This window comes from Lycorma delicatula, chromosome 1 (genome assembly GCF_047948215.1).
Source record: "Lycorma delicatula isolate Av1 chromosome 1, ASM4794821v1, whole genome shotgun sequence".
Taxonomy (NCBI): Eukaryota; Metazoa; Arthropoda; class Insecta; order Hemiptera; family Fulgoridae; genus Lycorma; species Lycorma delicatula.
In genome coordinates, this window is record NC_134455.1 from 228,735,203 (window position 1) to 228,757,755 (window position 22,553).

Here is a 22,553-nt window from a genome sequence, read left to right on the forward strand (position 1 = left end):
ATAGGTAGATAATTTTTAAGCATATAGGAGATGATTATATAGTGGCAATTTAAACTGTTACACATTCTTACTAATTTACTTAATATTTTGAAATTGAGTAAGCGTGTTCTACGCAGTAAAACTTGCAAACAGATTTCCAACCAGTTACATTACACCACAAAAATAGCATAACAAAAGAATAATAATTTAAAAAATGTAAAACATATGAAAATGATAACAAGAGAACTGCAAAAGTAATTGGAACAGCATATACGTAGCTGCCAATGTGAATTAAGAAAAAAATTTTAAGATATAAAAGTGGGTCAATGTTATTTTTGCGCGGGCCAAAAAAAAAAATAGATTTAATACTGCGGCTGATTAAGATTAATTTAACAGGCCAGACACTTGTTGATTTGTAAAGAACATTTAGTAAAAATATTTAAAATTAAATAGTGAGTTTTTAAGAGAATAAAATCTAGTCTTTCCAAGATTTTACTTAGATGGGATTTTAGTAGAACAAATGTAGAAATAACAGGTCAGTTTTCACTGAACAATGTTACATACACTATAAGAAGTTTTGTTTGAAAAAAAATTCAGAAATACAAAGCTCAAAATCCAATAATTTACAGAGATTAGATTTGTAACCATGGTTTACATGCTCAAAGGGGATGGGTGCATCCCACTCATGAAGACATGCTTTGCATTCCAGTTTCTAAATACTTACTGGTAAATTATTGTTCACAGAGGCAGCAAAAAGGGGTTACTCTGAAATCTAATCACCTTTCAGCTGTTATTAATTGTTAGTCATTAATCAAGGAATATCCAAAGAAAATGATGTCTACAAATTGCTCAAAATGATCATATGGAAATTTTTTTTGTAAACCTGCCTTCTTGGAGTATACTTTATTATATGAGGTCTGTTCAGAAAATAACTGAGCATTTTTAATTTTCCGCCAACGGAGATATTTAGTGACATGCAGTTGGCATCTTTGTGTTCCGCATAAACTCCTCTGTAACCACATTTTCTTGAACTGTTTAAGTGTTAGTAGGGATTTTTGTAATGTGCGATTTTTGGGAGCAACAATACAATGTAAAATCTTGTGTGAAACTGGTAAAAACTTTCACAGAAACATTTTAACTTTTGAAACAAGCTTTTGGAGATGATACTCTGGGTTGTAAGCAATGTTATGAATAATGGCTTTTATGATTTAAAAGTGGTCGTCAGTCAATTGAAGATGATCCTTGATCAGACGGGACTTCAATTTCAACTGATGACAACCAAGTTCAGAAAAGCAATGATCTGGTGCATGCAGATTGCCGACTGACTGTCAGAGAACTTGCAGAAGAGGTTAAAATCTCAATTGGATCATGCCATGACATTCTGACTGAAAAAACTGAACTTGCATTGAGTTGCAGCAAAGTCTGTTCCTTGTTTGATGACTGAACAGCAGAAAGAACATAAAGTAGACGTTTGTCGGCAACTTCTTCAACAAGCCAATGACCATAAAACATTCATGTAAAGGATCATAATGGGAGATGAAAGCTGGGTTTATGGCTAAGACATTGAGAAAAAAGTTCAACATTATTATGAATTGGCAAAGGATCTCTATGCCCCAAGAAAGCACATCAGTTTTGATCCAATGTCAAAGTGATGGTCTCTGTTTTTGTTGATTTTAATGGAACCATGCATTTTGAATTCCTACCTCAAGGTGAAACAGAGAATCGCGCATACTATTAATGTGTTTTTTAATGTTTAGGTGAAAAATCTGCAAAAAGAGACCAGAGTAGAGGCGAGACAAGTCATGGTTCCTTCACCACAAGGCGCCTGCACACTCAGCTACGTCAATTTCTCAGTTTTTTTGCCAAAAATCAGATGACTCTCCTCCATCAGTCTCCCTACTCGCCAGACCTGGCTCCTTGCAATTTTTCCTTATTTCTGAAATTAAATTCAATGATGAAAGGACGCTGTTTTGATGACATTAAAACAAATTCGTCACAGACCTTAAAGGCCATTTCAGACTGAAGTTATCCAGGACTGCTTTGCAAATATGGAAACACCGCTGGGAAAAGTCTGTGAATAGTGGAGAGGAGTACTTTGAAGAGGACAAGGAGCCATAATCTGTAATATTAATAAAGATTTAAAAAAAATAAAGTTCGGTTATTTTCTGAACAGACCTCATATACAATATATCCTACCATAATTATCTATTTTAATAATCCCCAAATTTCAATACTTGCAAATGAGTAATGTAAGGTAGGGTTCAAAGAAACTATTAAGTGAGTCAATGTTCAAAATTGAGTTACACTAATTAAATGAGTCAGTAGAGAGTACAACACAAACAGTTACTATGTATGCAGAATTTTAAATAAACATGTTCATTCTATTTTGAGACTTTCTTTGATCACGCTGAGCTCACACTAATAGCACATATATGGGCTGAAGTGAAAAGGTGAGTAGAGTTTAATATCAGTGATATGAAAAAATTAATTAATGGAAAATTATCTTCAATTATAGTAGCACAAAGTTGGAGGAAAAGTGCAAGCATATGTATAAAACTGAATACAGAAAAGCTAAAGAACAAATGGATGACCTCAGTAATCTATTTCTAAGTGAAATTGATAAGAATAATTCTATGAATATTCTTATTCAGATGATTGTGAATAAAAAGCCTTTTAAATTAATTTCTGAACATACAGCAAATTTAGGTGATCAACATACTGAGTAGACTAAAAAAACATTTATTTTAAATTGGTATTGTTTTTATTTTTACTTCATTTATGAAGTTACTTTCAGCCATTCAGTAATCTATTTTCACAAGTAATGAAGTATAAAAATTCTATAAAAAAAAAACTTTGATGATATGTCTTTATAATATTAAATTTATATAATTTTTTGGTTAGTTACATAATAAATTTACTACATAAAGTGTTAATTGAAACTATATATATTGATGTACATCCCAAAATACCTGAATCAATAAAATAATAAAACAAGACCGTTACACATAATTTCTGACAAACTATGAAAAATGTTTAGTTTTAATTAAAAGTGGTACTACAATTGCATTAAGAATAAAATATTTCATTCACATTAAGAATTAATACCATTAAAAATTAATTCACTCATATAAGTACATTTTATTGCATACTACTTTTACTACTAATACATAGTAAACAATAAAAACTTAATATAATTTTAAGGTGAAGCCATTCCAATAAAAATCAAATTTGTCTGGGTTAAATTCTAAACAAAGATAAAAACAGTATGTTATAGTATACATATTTTTAATTTAAATTCAGGTATTTCTTCTTGATGACTTATTTATTTATTATTCTGCATTATAAACACTGATATTTTACTACACAAGACCTTATTTACATTGCAATATATCAAGTTTTTCAGCAATTTATAATAAAATTAAAACTGGTTAATGTACAATGTCTATTCAAAAAATAACCAAACTTTTTTAATTATGTGCCAATGGAGATATTTAGTCATGTATGGTTGGCAGCATTGTGTTATGCATAACCTCCTCTATAACCCCATGTTCTTGGACTGTTTATATTTCATTTAATTTCTATGTTATTGTTATTTGCGTGCAACATGTGTAAGTGTTGTCATGGTTCCTTCACCACAAGGCAAAATACAAATACAAATTTAATACGCTCAATAAATATTTCTATTTTATAATTAATACTTAATACAATATATATATATATAAATAAAATAAGACAAACATATTTTACTTAAAAATATTATCTTTATTAATCTCTTGGTTTTAATTTTACAAGATTTTACCTGTTGAGATCAGCATTTTTCCACAAGATGTATTTCAGTATCTATCCAACATATTCAAATAAAACAGATAAACCATAAAAAAGTTTGTAACATTTATAATAAAGGTGCACGCAGATAAACAAAATTGGAAAAATAATCAATTTACTGAGATCTCACTATAAAAGATTTTGTTCACTTCCTGATTACAATTAATGTTTTCACTGACTATATTGAAAATTGTTGGAGTAAAGGATTTATTAAAATTAAATCAATACATAAGCAAGTCAGAGAACATATTTTAAGAGTATATGTTAAAGTGATTTAAAAAAATTAAAATATCTTTGAAAAAAAAAGTTTTCATTGTATGAATAATAAAACAATAAAAATAATATAACCTTATGAAGCCTGCTAAAAAAATATCAACCATATTTTTTTTCACTTCATTCATGTGGATCTCAATCCATTCTCTCTAAATAAATCTAATCAGTATAAATTGATACTGTGAAGCACTGTGCTTGCATGCTTTTTTAACCTCATGGAGCTGTTAAAAAGTGCTTTTAACTTCATTCCTGTTGTTGTCCAGCAGCCACTGCATGTACTAAAAAAACATTTTCCAGCAATGGAAGGACTGCTGTGTGTAGTCACTCTGAAGATGAATAGGTTTGGAAGCTACTAGATAAGCTGTTTTTTTCATGGCTTATGGTCTAAAGTAAAGTAGTTAAACTTTAAAAAAAAAAATTATATAAAAACCATTTGAATTATTACCTTATAGGAAGGCAGCTATTATTACACACAACATATGGAGTTACAATAATGAAATGATGAGGAGTGTTTGTTGAATACTGTGAACATAATTGGTAAGCAGTAGCCAGAGTATGACATACAGATGGTCCAAGACGACATGTTATAGCTTCGCTCACTACATTTAAATATTTTGTGGCATCAGGTGACACATTTAAACTGGAAACAAATTTGAATGGTTCAATGCAACAATGTAAGTTCAATGTTCTGTAATTGAGAACGTCCAGGCGAGCAGTACCATTTATTCTAACTAGCTGTGTACCTGTGAAGAAAATAATAAACAATAATTTCATATAGAATGCATTTAAAATAGTTTGATTAAACTGGATTATGGATGATAATCATAAAAAAATTGAGATAAATTTAATACACTCAATAAATATTTCTATTTTATAATTAATACTTAATACAATATATATATATATATAAAATAAGACAAACATATTTTACTTAAAAATATTATCTTTATTAATCTCTTGGTTTAACCAATAAACTCATCTACCCATCCTAGAAACAATATTTTGTCTCTACCCTCGTTGCAATAGATCCCCCCTCTACTCGTACTTGACTCATCTTATCTTTAGATTATTATAAGTATCTCTTTATATGACCTGATTGCTATTTCCTGTATATTGAAACCTTTACAATGAACATATTTTTCTCAAAAATTACAAAAAATTAAAGATTATTTTCCTTAAAACTAAATTTATAATATAGATATATAATTATTTTTTAAAATTAAATTAATGCTTATATGTTGCTTAATCCAGCTTTCTATTGTGATAGCAAAAAATCAACAAACGAACATAGTATACAGCATTCTGTGTAAAGTTTATAACACTGTATACATTGGACAAACATCTCAATACCTTAAAAAAAAGCACAGAAGCCCATAAATATAAAAAAAGGAAGTGACTTAGCTCACAAAACATACAATAGAACATAAACACTCATTTGATTTCAACAGCACCAAGATATTACACAAAGAACAAAATACACATAGACCACTCTAGAAATTATATACATTAAGAACAATGCAAACGCTGCCAACAACAGTAAAACAAACATAGCCAGATTAAGCAATATATATGTTATATATGCAATACACACACACACACACACACACACACACACACACACACACACACACACACACACACATACACACACACACACACACACACACACACACACACACACACACACACACACACACACACACACACACACACACACACACACACACCCAATTCAGAAAAAACCTGCAACTAAACTAAAAACAAATGTAATTCAAAATAACAACATTTACTGCCATAATATAAGGTTGATCAGCAAGGATACTCAAAATTTCATCTTATCTTTGGCACTAGAACAGTTTTCAGCAGTTGCCAGTATATATATATATATATATATATATATATATATATATATATATATATATATAATGCATAAGCTAATTAAATAGGAGTCCAACACCACAATGAACTTTATCATAAAAGTACCTTAAAACAAAAATCTACTGAATGATTATAAATATAATAAATTTTCTTAATGTAAGGAGACACAATTGGTTGTTCTCAGGAAATAGTTTAAGATTCTTCGTAAATGAAGACACACTTTTTAAGAATCAATTTAAGTGCAAAAATTTAGTTTCTGCCACCTCTTTATAGCTTATCTGCAAGATATACAAAGTTACTAAATTTTTTGGACATACTAGAGAGACAAGAATACAGACAATGGAAAATTCAGCAGTTTCTCTATAAATAAAATTCTAGGCTTTCATCTGATATAAGATAAAGAAGTAATTGACTCATATTACAGGAAGAAAAAAATAAGTGAGATTTTCAGTGAATTCTAGCAACAACTAAAGCAATCTATTTGCAACCCAACGCAATCTACAGAAAATTTGTAGAGTAATGGCCAATCAGAAAGCCTAGTGGTTATCATTATAGAAATTCATAGGGTGGCTGACTCAACAGTGGCACAAATGTGTTAACTTAATATGGTTATAAAATCTACACTGACAACATGAACATCATTGTTTTAAATTATTTTATTGTGATATGATTAATAAATAATAGCAAAAATTAAATAAATAAATTCAATGAAATAACTAACAAAAAAAGGGATACAAAGAATCAATACGCAAGTGAAACTCAAATTATGAGAGTATAAACAAGCCATTCAAAGGAAAAAAGTAATGATAAATGGATAATTAAATAAAATTTTTATAAGTTATTTACCTGTAAGACATAATAATTTTATTAATCTTAGTCAATCCACATAAAACGTTTTTTCCAGCTAAACTTAAATTAAATTTTTTTTTTATTTCATCATCACGGAAAATATAGTTTTAAACCAGACACTTATAAATTTTAATTAATATTAAGATAAAATTAAAAATATACCAGTTATGTTATTTACTATTATGTGTTTCTAACACACAATACATATTGTCAAATACTGTAGATGACATAACTGAAGTAAAATATGATTATGCCATATATGTCAATAAAGTGGCATAATTGACATATCATGCATCTATGATTCCAGATTAGTTTCATCAACATGAATCAATTTTTAAAAAAATCATTATTATGAATGTAACTTAACTGAAATTGTGCCTTAAATAAATTATAGTTACCATGAGACCAAGAAGTGAATGCAATATCAGACTGGTTTAGCAGCATAGTAAAAATACAATGGTTTAATGGAAGGCAACCATCTGGTCTGTATCGGCTAAACTGAGCTGGCATTGGTCGTGAACCACTTGCTTCAGACCATAAAGTAAGCTGCACATGAGAAAAAATGTTATCTCATACAGAAGAAAAATTATATTTCTGTCAAAAAACTAAAATTTAATGACAAAAATATTCTTATATGTAAACACACTTATTTTTTTTTTTTTTATTTAATCCATGATTTTAAAGCTTTCAAATTAAAAACACCACACAATCTATTTTTCATTTACTTGTAGCTTTTAGCTGTGGTTACATTCTTCCCTCAGAATATTGATATAATATATATAAATGCATCATACATGATGTATAAATAATACAGTGTATAACGAAGTTCTCCCAGGACTTTCATAACCTATTCTGCTTGTGAAAACAGTAAAAAAGTTCATATCAACATAGACTGCTTTGTTTGCAAGTTACAACTACTAAAAGATTTAGCTCACATTTTAGCTATCCTGGTGAAATGAGGTCGTACTGAAATTTTTAGGACATTAATTTAGGAGCAGAATTAGTGATTTTTTATGGTTTTGACTTTTCTTTGTTTTACTCAACTTATCTTACACTATTTTATTCTGAATTAAATTCTGTATAAGTTTTGTTTAACGTTTTATGTGTTTATCATCCGTTCAACAATGTTATTGAAGTCAAACATAAAAAATAGGATTTTTTCCTAATTTATACCCAAGATTTCTCAAAAACTACTGCAGATATGGCTATGAGACCTATTTAACTTCATTTTTCAAGTAAAAATCATAAGAAATCACTAATTCTGTCTCTTAATTACCATCCTAAAAATCAGTATGACCTCATTTCACCAGGGTAGCTGAAATCCAAGCAAAATCTTTCACCAGCCATAACTTGCAAACAAAGGAAGCATTTTAGGATATTAATTTACATGAACTTTTTCCATTATGTTCATGAGTAGAATAGGTTATGAAAGTCCTGGGAGGACTTCGTGATACACACATTATATGCACTGAATATTACTGATAACAAACATTACAACCACTGTACCAAATAATTATTACATAATAATATTAATATACCTCTAGATACATTTCATTAAAAGTAAGAACACTTACATATTTATCTGAAGTACTTTCACAGCATCAACTCCATCATCAGCAGACTTATTTTATAAATATACGTAATTAAAATGTGAAAATTGAAATTATTACTTTTAAAATTATGTTTAGTCAAAAATATTAAAATATTAAAAATGTCAGCATGCATATCAATGTCTATCATACTTAAAAATATTCTAAATCCACCATAGTATGATACAACATTCTGTATGTACCAAGCCCAGGATCATGACAGCTTGGCCCTAGCAGCAATCTAATACTGCTGCTATCTGACGGAGAATGTGTAAACTAAAAATTAATTTTCACTTCAAGAGTAAAATGCTAATGAACGCTGGAAAATAAAAACTACATTTGTTCTTGAAACCCCAGAGTTATTTTTCAGACATTCAATATTAATACAAAACAGGACATGTTACAAACAACCTATTGTGTTATAGGTTTTTTACCAAAAGAAGAAGTAGTTTTATTCCACTCACTGTTTTGTACTGAATTCACAAATAAGTGGCAGAATTAAACAGCCTATTCAAGGAGAGCTTCTTCTCTATAATGACTGATTTTTAAACATGCCAACATATGTTGGTCCTCATATGTACTGAGGATGGATGCACATACAGTTAAGAACAAACATATATAGAAAACTGGAGGGTGATAATTTATCTTTATAATGGTTCAAATACAGCAGGAATCACTAATTGGTTGATGTCAATGACATCCAGCATCCAAAAGAACATTCATACAGCCAAGCTAATAGAAAAAGATATAAACAATTAGTTACTTCTTGCTTTTTAAAGGAAAGCTTAAATTTAAAAAAAATACTTTCTTAATACCCATTCTGTTTAAACGATATTTATATACAAAATTACTTTATTAAATTATCAATAAGCAAATGATGAAAAACTGAAAAGCATTAACTGTTCCATCTTTCTTAGATATTTAATTCAGAAATATAAAAATATTGTTAAAGTTCTACGAATTCAGGATTTTTTCAAATTGAATTACTTCATATAAGAATTTATTTAATCAACCTAATCGATGTTGCCTTTTTTTAAATTTAAGTTTTTTTTTTTACAAATCTTTGTATAAGTTTACTTTCTGCCTTTTAAAATAACTGTTAATTTCTTTGTTCAATGTGAACATTGGCATTATTCCTTTTATTATAATTAGGGACAAAATTTTTCTGATAAGGGAGATCTTGCATACATACAAGTTTCGTATGAAGTTATCAGCATTGCATGCTTTATAGCATATTAATTTAAACAAATAATGAAATCTTGATAAGTTTCTAATATTATTCTTTTTACCATTTTTTCTTCAATGTCACAGTATGATCAAATTGAGATGCTAATCTCTACTGCAAGTTCTCTGACAGTTAATCGGTGATTTGCACACACCAGATCATTGATTTTTTGAACATGGGTATCATCAGTTGAAGTTGAAGACTTTCCTGGTCAAAGGTCATCTTCAATTGATTGACAACCACTTTTAAATCTTGAAAACCATAACAATGCGTAAAATCCAAAGTATCACTTCTGTAAGCTTGTTTCAAAAGTTGAAATGTTTCTATGAAAGTTTTCCTCAGTTTCATGCAAAATTTTATGTTGTATCGTTGTTCCGAAAAATCACACATTACAAAAATCACTTGTAACACTTGAACACATTGCATTCGAATAACAATAACATGAAAACTAAATGAGATATCAACAATCCAAGAAAATTTATTTACAGAGGAGGTTATGCAGAATACAATGTTGCCAACAGCACGACACTAAATATCTCCGTTGGTGTGTAATTAAAAATGTATGGGTATTTTCAGAACAGGCCTCATAATGTCAAAAGAAAATAATATTTCAGGAGAACTATCCATAACTCTTTCTTTCTTTACATAAGTAGTTCTCAAGCTATGTGCACACTAACAAACAACAAAATATATATCCAACCAATTATCCCTGTATTTTCTTCAATTTTCACTTGAAATTATTTTCAAACAATCATCTACAAGAGATTAAACAAGATCATTTACAATTAAATTTAAAGATAAAATGTATTAAATACAAAAGAATTTCTTTCAACAGTAACTTCCGAAAGAAAATAGTGGTGATATCTAAATGTGACATAAAAAAAAAAACTATTTTTTAACAACTCAAATCATATTAATTTAAGATATGAAAAGATATAATCTAAAACATTTAACCTAATATAAAACCACAAAAGATTAATAAATTCTTTATCCAGAGTAAGAGAATTTAGTCTGGGATACAGAAATTCCTATATAATTAAAGAAGGGAAACTGAAAACATAAATTATTTCCAATTTCTTAATTTAAAAAATAAAATTGAAGTATGTTTCAATTTTGCACTTGCTCATTTATTATGATAACATCTTTATTCCTTCTCAAAAACAAATATTTTACAGATCACATTTTCATATGAATCACAGCATAGACAAAACCACACAGATTCAATAATCTGACCAGATGACTAAAAGATTGATATAAATAGATTTTATTGTACTTTTGCTTTTCTGTCTATTCTGAGAAATACTGCTATAATAAGGAAAAGTACTGTTAAAATTCTGAATACCAGTTTTTTTTTTATTTCTGAAGTTTTGCGTTATTTGAATCAAAATATAAAAAAAAAAAGAGAGACAAAATTCATGTATATTCTTTAACTTGTGGCGTGACTACAGGTGAGAAGGTTTTGTAACTACATTGCATAACTGTTTTGAATTATATATCTTTATGTATACGAGTAAATAATGAATTGAGAACAGTAGCACAACAGCAACAAAAAAAAGGCTTGTAGATAAATGCTCAGAAATAGATAATTGGAAAGAAAAGGAAAGCATGAACTGCGCAAAATGACAAAAAAAGAGTATCACGGGATAATGGAGGTAGAGTATCAGTATTAAAGAAATTACAAGAAAAATGGTAAACATTTAATCACAAAGGAAATTAAACGGTGGAGGGAATAGATAGAGAAACTATACCATTCTAACAAAAATCCAAATGATGTTCCAATAAAGGAAAAGGTTGAAATGAAAGAGAGTGAAATAGATATAATTTATTATATGTGAGTGAAATAGATTATAATCCTAAAACCAAGATATAGAAAGAATAAATGATGTGAAGAATAGAAAACCTGCAGGAATGGTTAAACTACCAATAAAAGTGATTAATACCTTAACGAAGAAGGCTTACAAAAAAACAATGTGTAATACAGTCTGCAATTGCAGGATGTGGCCAGAAAACTTTCTCAAACAACATAACTAAATCCCACAAAAATGTAAGGTGCAATAAAGTGTATAGATAACAGTACGAGGTCTGTTCAGAAAATAACCGTACATTTTTAATTACGCACCAACCGAGATATTTAGTGTTGTGTGGTTGGCAGCATTGTGCTCCACATAATCTCTGCAACCACATTTTCTTGGATTGTTGATATCTCATTTAGTTTCCATTTTATTGTTATTTGAGTGCAATTGTTCGTGTCAGAAGCGATTTTTATAATGTGTGATTTTCAGGAGCAACGATACAATGTAAAATTTTGCGTGAAACTGGTGAAAACTTTCATAGAAGCATTTCAACTTTTGAAACAAGCTTACGGAGATGATGCTCTAGGTTGTATGAAATGTTATGAATGGTTTACATGATTTAAAAGTGCTCATCATCAATTGAAGATGACCCATGACCAGGAAGGCCTTTGACTTCAACTGATGACACCCACGTTCAGAAAATCAATGATCTGGTGCATGCAGATTGCTGACTGACTGTAAGAGAACTTGCAGAAGAGATTAGCATTTCAATTAGATCATGCCATGCCATTCTGACTGAAAAACTGAACATGCATTGAGTTGCAGCAAAGTCTGTTCTTTGTTTGATGACTGAACAGCAGAAAGAACTTTGAGTGGATGTTTGTTGGGAACTACTTGAACAAGTCAATGACGATGAAATATTCATGCAAATGATCATAATGGGAGATGAAAGCTGGATTTACGACTACAACACTGAGAAAAAAGTTCAACATCATAATGGATTGGCAAAGGATCTCCACATTCCAAGGAAGCACATCAGTCTCAATCCAGTGACAAAGTGATGGTCTCTGTTTTTTTGATTTTAATGGAACCATGCATTTTGAATTCTTGCCTCAAGGAGGAACAATGAACTGTGCATACTATCAAGGCATTTTACAATCGTTCACAAAGGAGGAAAAATTCACAAAGGAGATCAGAGTTGTGGCAAGATTGTTCCTTCACTACAACAAGGCGCCTGCACAAACAAGTTTGTCAATTTGTCAGTTTTGTGCCAAAAATCAGATGACTCTTCTCCCTGAGCTTCCCTACTTGCCAGACCTGGCTTCCTGCAATTTTTTTCTTATTTCTGAAATTAAAATCAGTGATAAAAGGACGCTGTTGTGAGACTATTAATGATATTAAAGCAAGTTCGTCATGGACCTTAAAGGCCATTTCTAATGAAGCTATCCAGGACTGCTTTGCAAAGTGGAAACACTGCTGGGAAAAGTGTGTGAATAGTGGAGGGGAGTACTTTGAAGGGGATAAAAAGCAATAATCTGTAAAATTAATAATAAAGATTAAAAAAGTAAAGTTGTGTTACTTTCTGAACAGACCTCGTATAATTAGTCTGATTTCACATCCAGCAAAGAATCAAAGCACAGAATTCTGACCAAGAGAGTGAGTAAAAAACAAAAAATGGAGGAAATGGTTACGGAAGAACGATATGGATTCAGGAGAGGAAGGGAGCCAAGAAATGTACTTAAACCAATCAGAACTTTTGATGAGAGCTATATAAAGAGGTAAAGAAAAACTGTAAGTCTTTTTATAGATACAGATAAAACATTTTACAATGTGAAATGGGACAACTAATAAATAAGAAGCCAAAGCTATAGTGAAAAGATAGAAGATTTAAATAATTGTGCCTGAATCAAAAAAGGTTATGAAGGGTGCTTGGACAACATAATATGACCTAAGAAGAGAAAATAATTAAAGCAATGGTGCTGTCTATCAAACCTTGTTAAATAAGTGTGTTGAAGTTATGAAAAAAGGTTTAGAAGAAGATGAAGCAGTCAATGTAAGCGGAAATATAAACTGTAAAAGGTTCAGAAATGACATGCTTTTCTTTTAGGAGAATGAAGCACAGGAAATTTAATAGATTCTGACAAAATTAGATGAGATTAAGACAAAATATAGAATGAAAATTAATGTTAGGAAAATGAAAGTAACCAGTAAAAGAGAAAATAAGCCAATTAATTTCCGTGTAAGAGAAAAACAAATTAAATTGAATTGTGTAAGGCAAATTGAAAAGGAAAACCTTAGGTACCATGTTGACAGAAAATTGTAAGAGTGTAAACAATATGAACTCAAGAGCAGTGGCTAAGGAAGCACTTAACAACTTTCTATTAATTTTTCTATTAGATGTTTTCTGTTTCTTTAAACATTTATTATATGGTAAGGTGGAGATATGAATTTAAGAAGTGCCATGTGAAGTGTTATGTTTGGATGTACTTTTATGTGATGTGAAACACTGGTAGTAAAAAGAAAGGTTAAGAAAAGAAAGGTTAGGTTAACACTGGTAGTAAAGTTTGAAATGCAATCATGGAGAAGACTGGAGAAGATTAAATTAAAAATGAAGAAGAAATGAGAAGTATTAACAAAGAGAAGCTAAATAAAGAAAGGAAAGTTAACTGGCTGGACCAAAACATGGGGAGAAGTGCTGACTTTTTTTTGTAGGTGGTTAAAACATGTTACAAATATCACTAGAAACTGCAAAAAATGGAGGCCAAGAAGAGTAAAAATTACGGATTTAAAAGAAAATGGAAGCGATTAGGATCTTAAAAAAAGTTTAACTGGGAATAAAGGAGAATGAAAACAGATGTGGTGAAATAGACTTGTATCAGGACAAATAATCATACAATGATGATGATAATAAATAGGAACATGAAAATGCACCCCAAAAAGTAATACCATGTGTAACAAAGAATTTGCCTCAACAAAATGTGTCTAATATTTAACTATTAATTCTACTTGAAGCATACACAGTAGATGTTGTTTTATCAAATTAATATATATTTAAATTATCTCATTGAAGACATTAATAAACATTTACCTTAAATGATTTACTTTATTTTTACTTTAATAATAGTACACAAATTTATGAATGGAATATCTTACATGTAATATTCTTCCTATTTCACAGTACTATCAAATAATCAACTATTATCAGCTAACTCTTATTCAAGAGTTTATGATAAATTCTGTAAGGCAAAAGTACTGTGTTCCTTAAAAACATTTTAAATATAAAATCAATGCTATTATACTTTTCATAACTCACCACATGCAAACTAATATATTATACTGTAAGAATACAACTAAATAAAATATGACCATGAAGAGAGTAAGTAAAATAATTAAAAAATTTTGCAAAAGTAATAAGAGTAACATTCCTAAAATATGAACTAAGAAATTCCTCTTACATTGCAAAATGCAAGTGTTGCTGCCACCTGAATATTTGGTATTAAAGATGGGCAGAAATAAGAATCAACACGAAGACAAGCAGCAAGAGCTTTAACATTAACTGGCAGTGGATGAGGATTTGAACTGATTCCCAACACAACACGCCAAGTAGCAGCAACAACAGGGATATTGGCTGTAGAAGGCAAAGCAACAGTACAGGCAGCACTCTCACACAAGCTAAAATTAATGTAATCCCTGTATGCTCCATGAGGATCACTCCAAAATTGCAGTACACAATCAATTTTATCATCAGGCTGTGAATCCTAAAAAACAGAGCACAGAAATTAATTATTCAAACTCTTTCTTTACAGAGTAATTATGTTAAATAATTTTCAAATAATTCTGAAAACAAAATATTCAAACCTACAACTGTATGATCTGGCAAACCCAAGATGTCATGGACTTCACAAACTAACTTTAATGATTAAATCTAAAGTTTACCACACAGAATCTAAAAAAGGGTCTTTATTAACAAAAAACTTTATATTACACAGAAATATGAAATAAAAACAGTTTGATCTTAAATACGACAGTAGGAACCTTTAATCACTCAAAGATTGCATTCCATAATTCAAAATTTAAAATAAATTTAAACTATAGTTTGATGTAAAGTTTCCAATGGCTAAAATTTAATAAATAAGTATCCACAGATATTGCAGATATGAAAGAGCTCTGGATGTAGTAATTTGAATATATATAGTGAGCTTTGGTGGATAGTGACTAAAATAACCTTTACTTAAAAAAAAAAAAAAAAAATCATTAAACTTAAATAATGAAAAGGAGTTGGAAAAAGTTGTCTATAATATTACATGTAACAAAATGAACAAAAAAAGTATAAACAAATTTTTTTTTTTTTGGATGGGCAAAAAAACGTTTTCATGTTATCATCGTCTGGAAAAAAAAAATATAGAAAATTAACACACAAAAATTAAAGCAAATAAAAAACACGTAAACTTATATATTAAAAAACAAAACACAAAAAGAAAGCAAACTTACAACTACTAACAGCTAGTACAACTACTAACAATTATTAACTATTACCACAGACAAAATCTTAAAAACAGTAAATAATTAAATTAAATAAAACATTAAATCTTGAAATAACAAAATACTAATATGAACAGAAACAAAACAATTAAAACTTAACAATAACTTGTTACTGCTTTTTTTTTTGTCTTCAGTCATTTGACTGGTTTGATGCAGCTCTCCAAGATTCCCTATCTAGTGCTAGTCGTTTCATTTCAGTACCCATTATTCAGCATTTTATATTGCTTCTGCTTCGTATATCTTTAGTAATTCTACTTCCCAAATAACAAAATTCTTCTACCTCCATAATATTTTTTCTTCCTATTTTTACATTCAGTGGTCTAATCTTCGCTATTTCTACTACTACATTTCATTACTTTCGTTGTGTTTTTGTTTATTTTCATGCATTAGTTCTTACGTAGGATTTTATCCATGCCGTTCAATGTTCCTTCTAAATCCTTTTTACTCTCAGCTAGAATTATTATATCATTAGCAAATCATAGCATCTTTATCTTTTCACCTTGTACTGTTACTCTGGATCTAAATTGTTCTTTAACATCAATAACTGCTAGTTTTATGTAAAGATTAAAAAGGATCATCCTTGTTTGACTCCCTTTCTTATTACGGCTTCTTTCTTATGTTCTTCAATTATTACTGTTGCTGTCTGGTTACTGTACATGTTAGAATTGTTCTTCTATCTCTGTATTTGAACCCTAATTTTTTTAAAATGCTGAACTTTTTATTCCAGTCTACATTATCGAATGCTTTTTCTAGGTCTATAAATGCCAAGTATGTTGGTCTTGTTTTTCATTAATCTTCCTTCTACTATTAATCTGAACCCTAAAATTGCTTCCCTTGTCCCTATACTTTTCCTGAAACCAATTTAGTCTTCTCCTAACCCTTCTTCCACTCTCCTCTCAATTCTTCTGTACAGAATTCTAGTTAAGATTTTTGATGCATGTCTAGTTAAGCTAATTTTTCTGTATTCTTTACCCTTTATATGCTCCTGCTTTCTTTGGTATCATGACTATAACACTCTTTTTGAAGTCTGACAGAACTTCCCCTTTTCATAAACATTACACACCAGTTTGTATAAAATATCAATCGCTTCCTCACCTGCACTGTGCAGTAATTCTACAGGTATTCCGTCTATTCCAGGAGCCTTTCTGCCATTCAAATCTTTTAATGCTCTTTTAAATTTAGATCTCAGTATTTTTTCTACCCTTTCACCCTCTTCATATCCTCTTCTTACTCTACAACACCATTTTCTAATTCATTTCTTCCATATAGCTCTTCAATATATTCCACCCACCTACCTATCAACTTTGCCTTTCATATTATAAGTTGGTGTAGCATCTTTGTTTAACACAATATTAGATTTTAATTTATGTACTCCAAAATTTTCCTTAACTTTCCTGTATGCTCCGTCTATATTACCAATGTTCATTTCTCTTTCCACTTCTGAACACTTTTCTTTAATCTACTCTTCTTTCGCTGGTTTTCACTTCCTGTTTATAGTATTTCTTAATTGTCAATAGTTCCTTTTACTTTCTCATCACTAGCATTGTTATATTTTCTACATTCATACATCAGCTGCAGTATAACGTCTGAAATCCAAGGTTTTCTATCAGTTCTCTTCGTTCTGCCTAAGTTCGCTTCTGCTGATTTAAGAACTTCTTTTTTAATATTATCCCATTCTTCTTCTACATTTTCTACCTTATCTTTTTTACTTAGATCTCTTGCGATGTCTTCCTCAAAAATCTTCTTTACCTCCTCTTCCTCAAGCTTCTCTAAATTCCACTGATTCATCTGACATCTTTTCTTCAGGTTTTTAAACCCCAATCTACATTTCATTATCACTACATTATGGTCGCTATCAATGTCTGCTCCAGGGTAAGTTTTGCAGTCGACCAAGTTGATTTCTAAATCTTTGCTTAACCATGATATAATCTGTCTGATACTTCGCAAGTATCATCTGACTTTTTCCATGTGTATATTCTTCTATTACGATTTTTAAACTGGGTGTTGGCAATTACTAAATTATACTTCGTGCAAAACTCTATAAGCCCGCCCCCTCTTTCATTCCTTTTGCCCAGCCCATATTCACCCACTATATTTCCTTCCTTGCCTTTTCCAATGCTTGCATTCGAATCTCCAACTATTATTAAATTTTCATCCCCTTTTATGTGTTTAAATGCTTCATCAATTTCTTCATATACACACTCTACCTCATCATCATCATCATGGGCACTTGTAGGCATATAGTCGTTAACAATTGCCAGTTTAGGTTTTGATTTTATCCTTATTACAATGATTCTATCGCTATGCATTTTGAAATACTCTACTCTCTTCCCTATCTTCTTGTTCATTATGAAACCTACTCCTGCCTGCCCATTATTTGAAGCTGAGTTAATTATTCTAAAATCACCTGACCAAAAGTGGTTTTCCTCTTCTCACCGAACCTCGCTAATTCCTACTTCATCTACATTTATCCTATCCATTTCCCTCTTTAAATTTTCTAACCTACCAACCGTTTTTAGACTTCTAACATTCCATGCTCTGACTCGTAGAATGTTATTTTTTAATTTTCTGGTGACCCCTTTCTTAGTAGTCCCTACCTGGAGATCCAAACAGGGGACTAGTTTACCTCCGAAATATTTTACCAAGGAAGGCGCCTCCATCATTGTTATATGAAAATGCAGAGAGCTACATTTTCTTGGAAAAAAAGCACCTGCAGTTTTCCATTGCTTTCAGCTGCGCACTACTCAGAGGATTGAGTGATGTTGATATGGCCGTTGTCCTGACCTATGCCCTTAACAACTACTGAAAGAGCTGCTGCTCTCTTTCAGGAATCATTCCTTAGTCTGGCTCTCAACAGATACATCTCTGATATGATTGCACCTTCGGTCCAGCTATTCTGTATCGCTGAGCCTTCAAGCCCCCTCATCATCAGCAAGGTCTCATGATTCATAGAGGGAGTTGTTACTGCTAAATAACAATTAATACTTAACTTAGGGCTTATGCTAATTAATGCTAACTTCACAAGACTTAAGTATAAGTCATTGTAGCAGTGAACTGCAACATCCAGGGTAAATAAAGTAAATGCAATCTTTAAAGGTTGATACCCTTTTTGAGGGTTCTAACCTACTGTACAGCCATCAAGACCTATATAATCAGAAGCAGCAGCAAACAGATGAAGATTGTAGATTAAATGATGTGGATGGAAATTAATTATTATTACAACTTAACAGGCAGTGACTTTATAGATATGTAAAAATTATTTTTCTAAAATCGATCCTTTCAGGCATCATATTCCTCTGCAGTATACAAATTATATTAATCCGATCAACTCAAATACAGAATTAATAAAATAAAATAGAATAGGGTGACACCTACCTTATTTCATAATCCAAGCAGGAGCGCTTTTGCAAGTACCTTGCATCACCAGTACCTTGCTCTATATAATTTTTCAAATTGTTCATTGTAAATTACATATTAAAATTTAAAATTAAAATCCTACACATGAGATTTAAAGCTGTTAAAAGATTTTTTTCAATTAAATCAAAACAGAAATAAAACTAATTCTTTTTTTTTTAATTCAAACATTTTAAATTGTAAATTAAAATTAAAAATTGCATAAATATAAAATATGAAGTCATTAATAAAATTAAATTAAAAGTAAAAATTAAAATCAATAGAATCCGTGTAGACTAGCTAGCCAAAGTTGTGTAACTGTACCAATTTCTATTTTATTTTTATTATTGACTTTAATTTTGAATTTTTATTTAATTTTTCATATTATATATATATATATATATATATATATATATGCAACTTTTAATTTTAATTTACAATTTAACATTTTTGAATTAAAAAAAAAAAAAAAATAGTTTTATTTCTGTTTTAATTGAAAAAGATCTTTTAACAATTTTAAATCTCATTTATGGTATAGGGTTTTTAATTTTAATTTGCAATTTGCAACAAACGATTTAAAAAATTATATAGAGCAACTGATGTTGTGAGGTACTCGCTAAGGTAGGTGTCACCCTATTTTATTTTATTTTATTATGTAGTTGGGTGGATCAGATTACTATAATGTATAAATTGTAAATCTCTTCTGTAAGATTTAAGTACAATAAATTTAATTACCAATTTAAGAAATTAAATAATATGATATAATATTTCATTGAAACATTCTCATTGTAAATTACTTAAAAAAATAGCTGACCCTCCATCACAATTACAAAAGCTACAAGCTGTTAATTTATTGAACACAAAATAACTTAAAAATTATTTATTTAACCATATAAATAAAAAGTTTATAAAATATTTAAAATTTTAGTATAATTAACTAAAGCAAAAATGGAAAAATAAAAAAGCAAACAGCTGATCCACTTAACAATGATTTTTAACTTTTCTATTTTGGTTTAATTTCAAAAATTTGTCAATATTAGTACATTTTTTAACTTGATAACTTAAGTTTGTTCCATTTTATTAATATGAAGCGTCAAACTAAATATTTTCTGAACTGATTCTGAAATTCTGCACAAACAGCACAGATAGAGGATTGTAAAACTGAAAAATATAATTTTAATTTTACATTAATTTTCTGTATACAATACAGACCTACATTTTTTAACACCTTCATCAATTACATTTAAATAATTATCCCTGATAAAACAACTCATTTTTCGTACTGACTTGATTGAATTACAGACAAAACAATTTTTTTTGTAGTATCAAGTTTTTTTTCTTTACTGAAAGGATAATTTACTTTCTACAAATTTATAAACTCTCTTCCAAAACTCATAGTATAAGTACACTACACGTTTTAAGTTTTGTGTATAATGTATAGTTACGTTAAAGTTAATGTGTACTTATGTATAAATTTTTTAAGTAATTCCATGTTATTAAAATGTGTTAATTAACATTTTCAGCAAACATTACAAGAACAAAATAAAAAAATTGCAATTATATATAATATTTTTTGCTTTACATTTTTATAAAAAAAGAGATACAATATAAAAACATACAAAAAGATTATATTTGATAAATTTCTTTTTTAATAATAAATAAATAAAAGTTGAAAAACAGATTAAACAAGATAAAAAAAGTACATAAAAAATATGTTGAAGTTGGCTGTGCAGATGAAAAACCAAATTTTGATAATGTCTCATTATTTGTAGTGCATGTGTTAACTGGATGTGAAAGTCAGTGTTACTGGTACAAAACAGTCATCACAGTTTCACTGTAGTATGACTTTAGAACTGGTAATCTCATTTACACAAAGACTGTATCTAATATACATGTTAGCAGATAATCATCACTGCTCAGAATGGTATCATAAAAACTAATTCCTGTAAAAATGAAAACAAGAAATCTAAACACAAAAAAATAACTCACTATTTACCCTAAAAGGAAGAGGCTGTATATACAGTCGTGTAAGTGCTCGTGGCTGGGGATAACGCCAAGCCATGGTTGGATTGCGATGGGCACCAGATGAAAACACAACTTGGTAAGTCAAAGGTAGTTCTTCTTGATCACTGCCTCCATCAATAAATTGAAATGCCCCAGCCTGTAAATCTTCCTTATAGTGCTGTTCTAGTTGATCTGCCAATATATAAAATAACAAACAATAACCTTTTATATTAATATTTCTCACGGTATTAATCTAATAATATTAGTCTATTAAAAGGATGAATAATTTCTTAAAAATCAAAATAAATGCAAATATCACGCAACTCGTTCAAAATTTTGCACTTCATGGTTTATACATCTCTTCCAAACATTGTCAATGGTGGAAAGACAATGTTATAACACACCTGAATTACTGCACTTGTATTTACTGATTTTTATAAAATTTCCATAAACAACGAATCAAGACTAAAATAATCCCACCTCAAATGACGTGTGCAATTCATAAACAACACCAAGAATAAAGTAATGAAGATTATATACACTTTCTTATGGTGCAAGTGCACACTAAGAATGAATTTTTTAAAATTCTGAGTTTAAAGGATTACAATGGAGTAATTATGAAATTTGCTATTTTTTTTTAATCTCTCAGTAACAAATGTAGATACCATATTGATTTTTGATGTGTGCAATCTTCATGTTAATATCTAAAACCAATTTTTAGATTTTTTGAAATTCAACCTTGAAAGAGGTAAAAAAAAGTTGAATGCTTGCAAATTTTCCCTACTTCTGACCATACTGAACAAGATATTCACTATATTTGAGATTGCAAATACTCTTTAGATAAATATCTGAAAAACATTTTCGAGGTTTTCTGAATTAAAATTTTTTAAGGGGTGTAACAGTGTTTGGTGCAGAGGCTCAACCAATACAGCCACTGCCACTGTTACTATATGTGCAATGTGACTGGCTGCACCTGCCTCCAGTTACTTGACTGAAAAACATAAAAATAAAAAAATTAACTGTGGCAGGACATACAAACGATATAGCACAGGCAAAGCTGCAACATGGATGCTAGCATATACATATGTTATAAATTTTTTAATACTTATTCTCCTACAAAATAGTTCAGTGTATGTTCTAAAGTATGTAAAACATTCAGTAATCCCTTAGTGATCCTGTTTTTAAATGTTTGCATTAACTAAA

At 29.7% G+C, this 22,553-nt stretch overlaps 1 protein-coding gene across 2 annotated transcripts in view; it reads right to left on the reverse strand.

The window, feature by feature from the left end:
- Nucleotides 1-22,553, reverse strand: part of Vps13B (vacuolar protein sorting 13B) — a 368,739-nt gene that overhangs the window by 108,435 nt on the left and 237,751 nt on the right. For both annotated transcript variants that reach the window (XM_075373949.1, XM_075373942.1), the window contains exons 36-39: nt 21,343-21,542; nt 14,867-15,169; nt 7,203-7,350; nt 4,523-4,820 (exon numbers count right to left, since the gene is read on the reverse strand). In XM_075373949.1, coding sequence (XP_075230064.1) covers nt 4,523-4,820; nt 7,203-7,350; nt 14,867-15,169; nt 21,343-21,542 — 949 coding nt within the window. The remainder of the gene's footprint in view (nt 1-4,522; nt 4,821-7,202; nt 7,351-14,866; nt 15,170-21,342; nt 21,543-22,553) is intronic.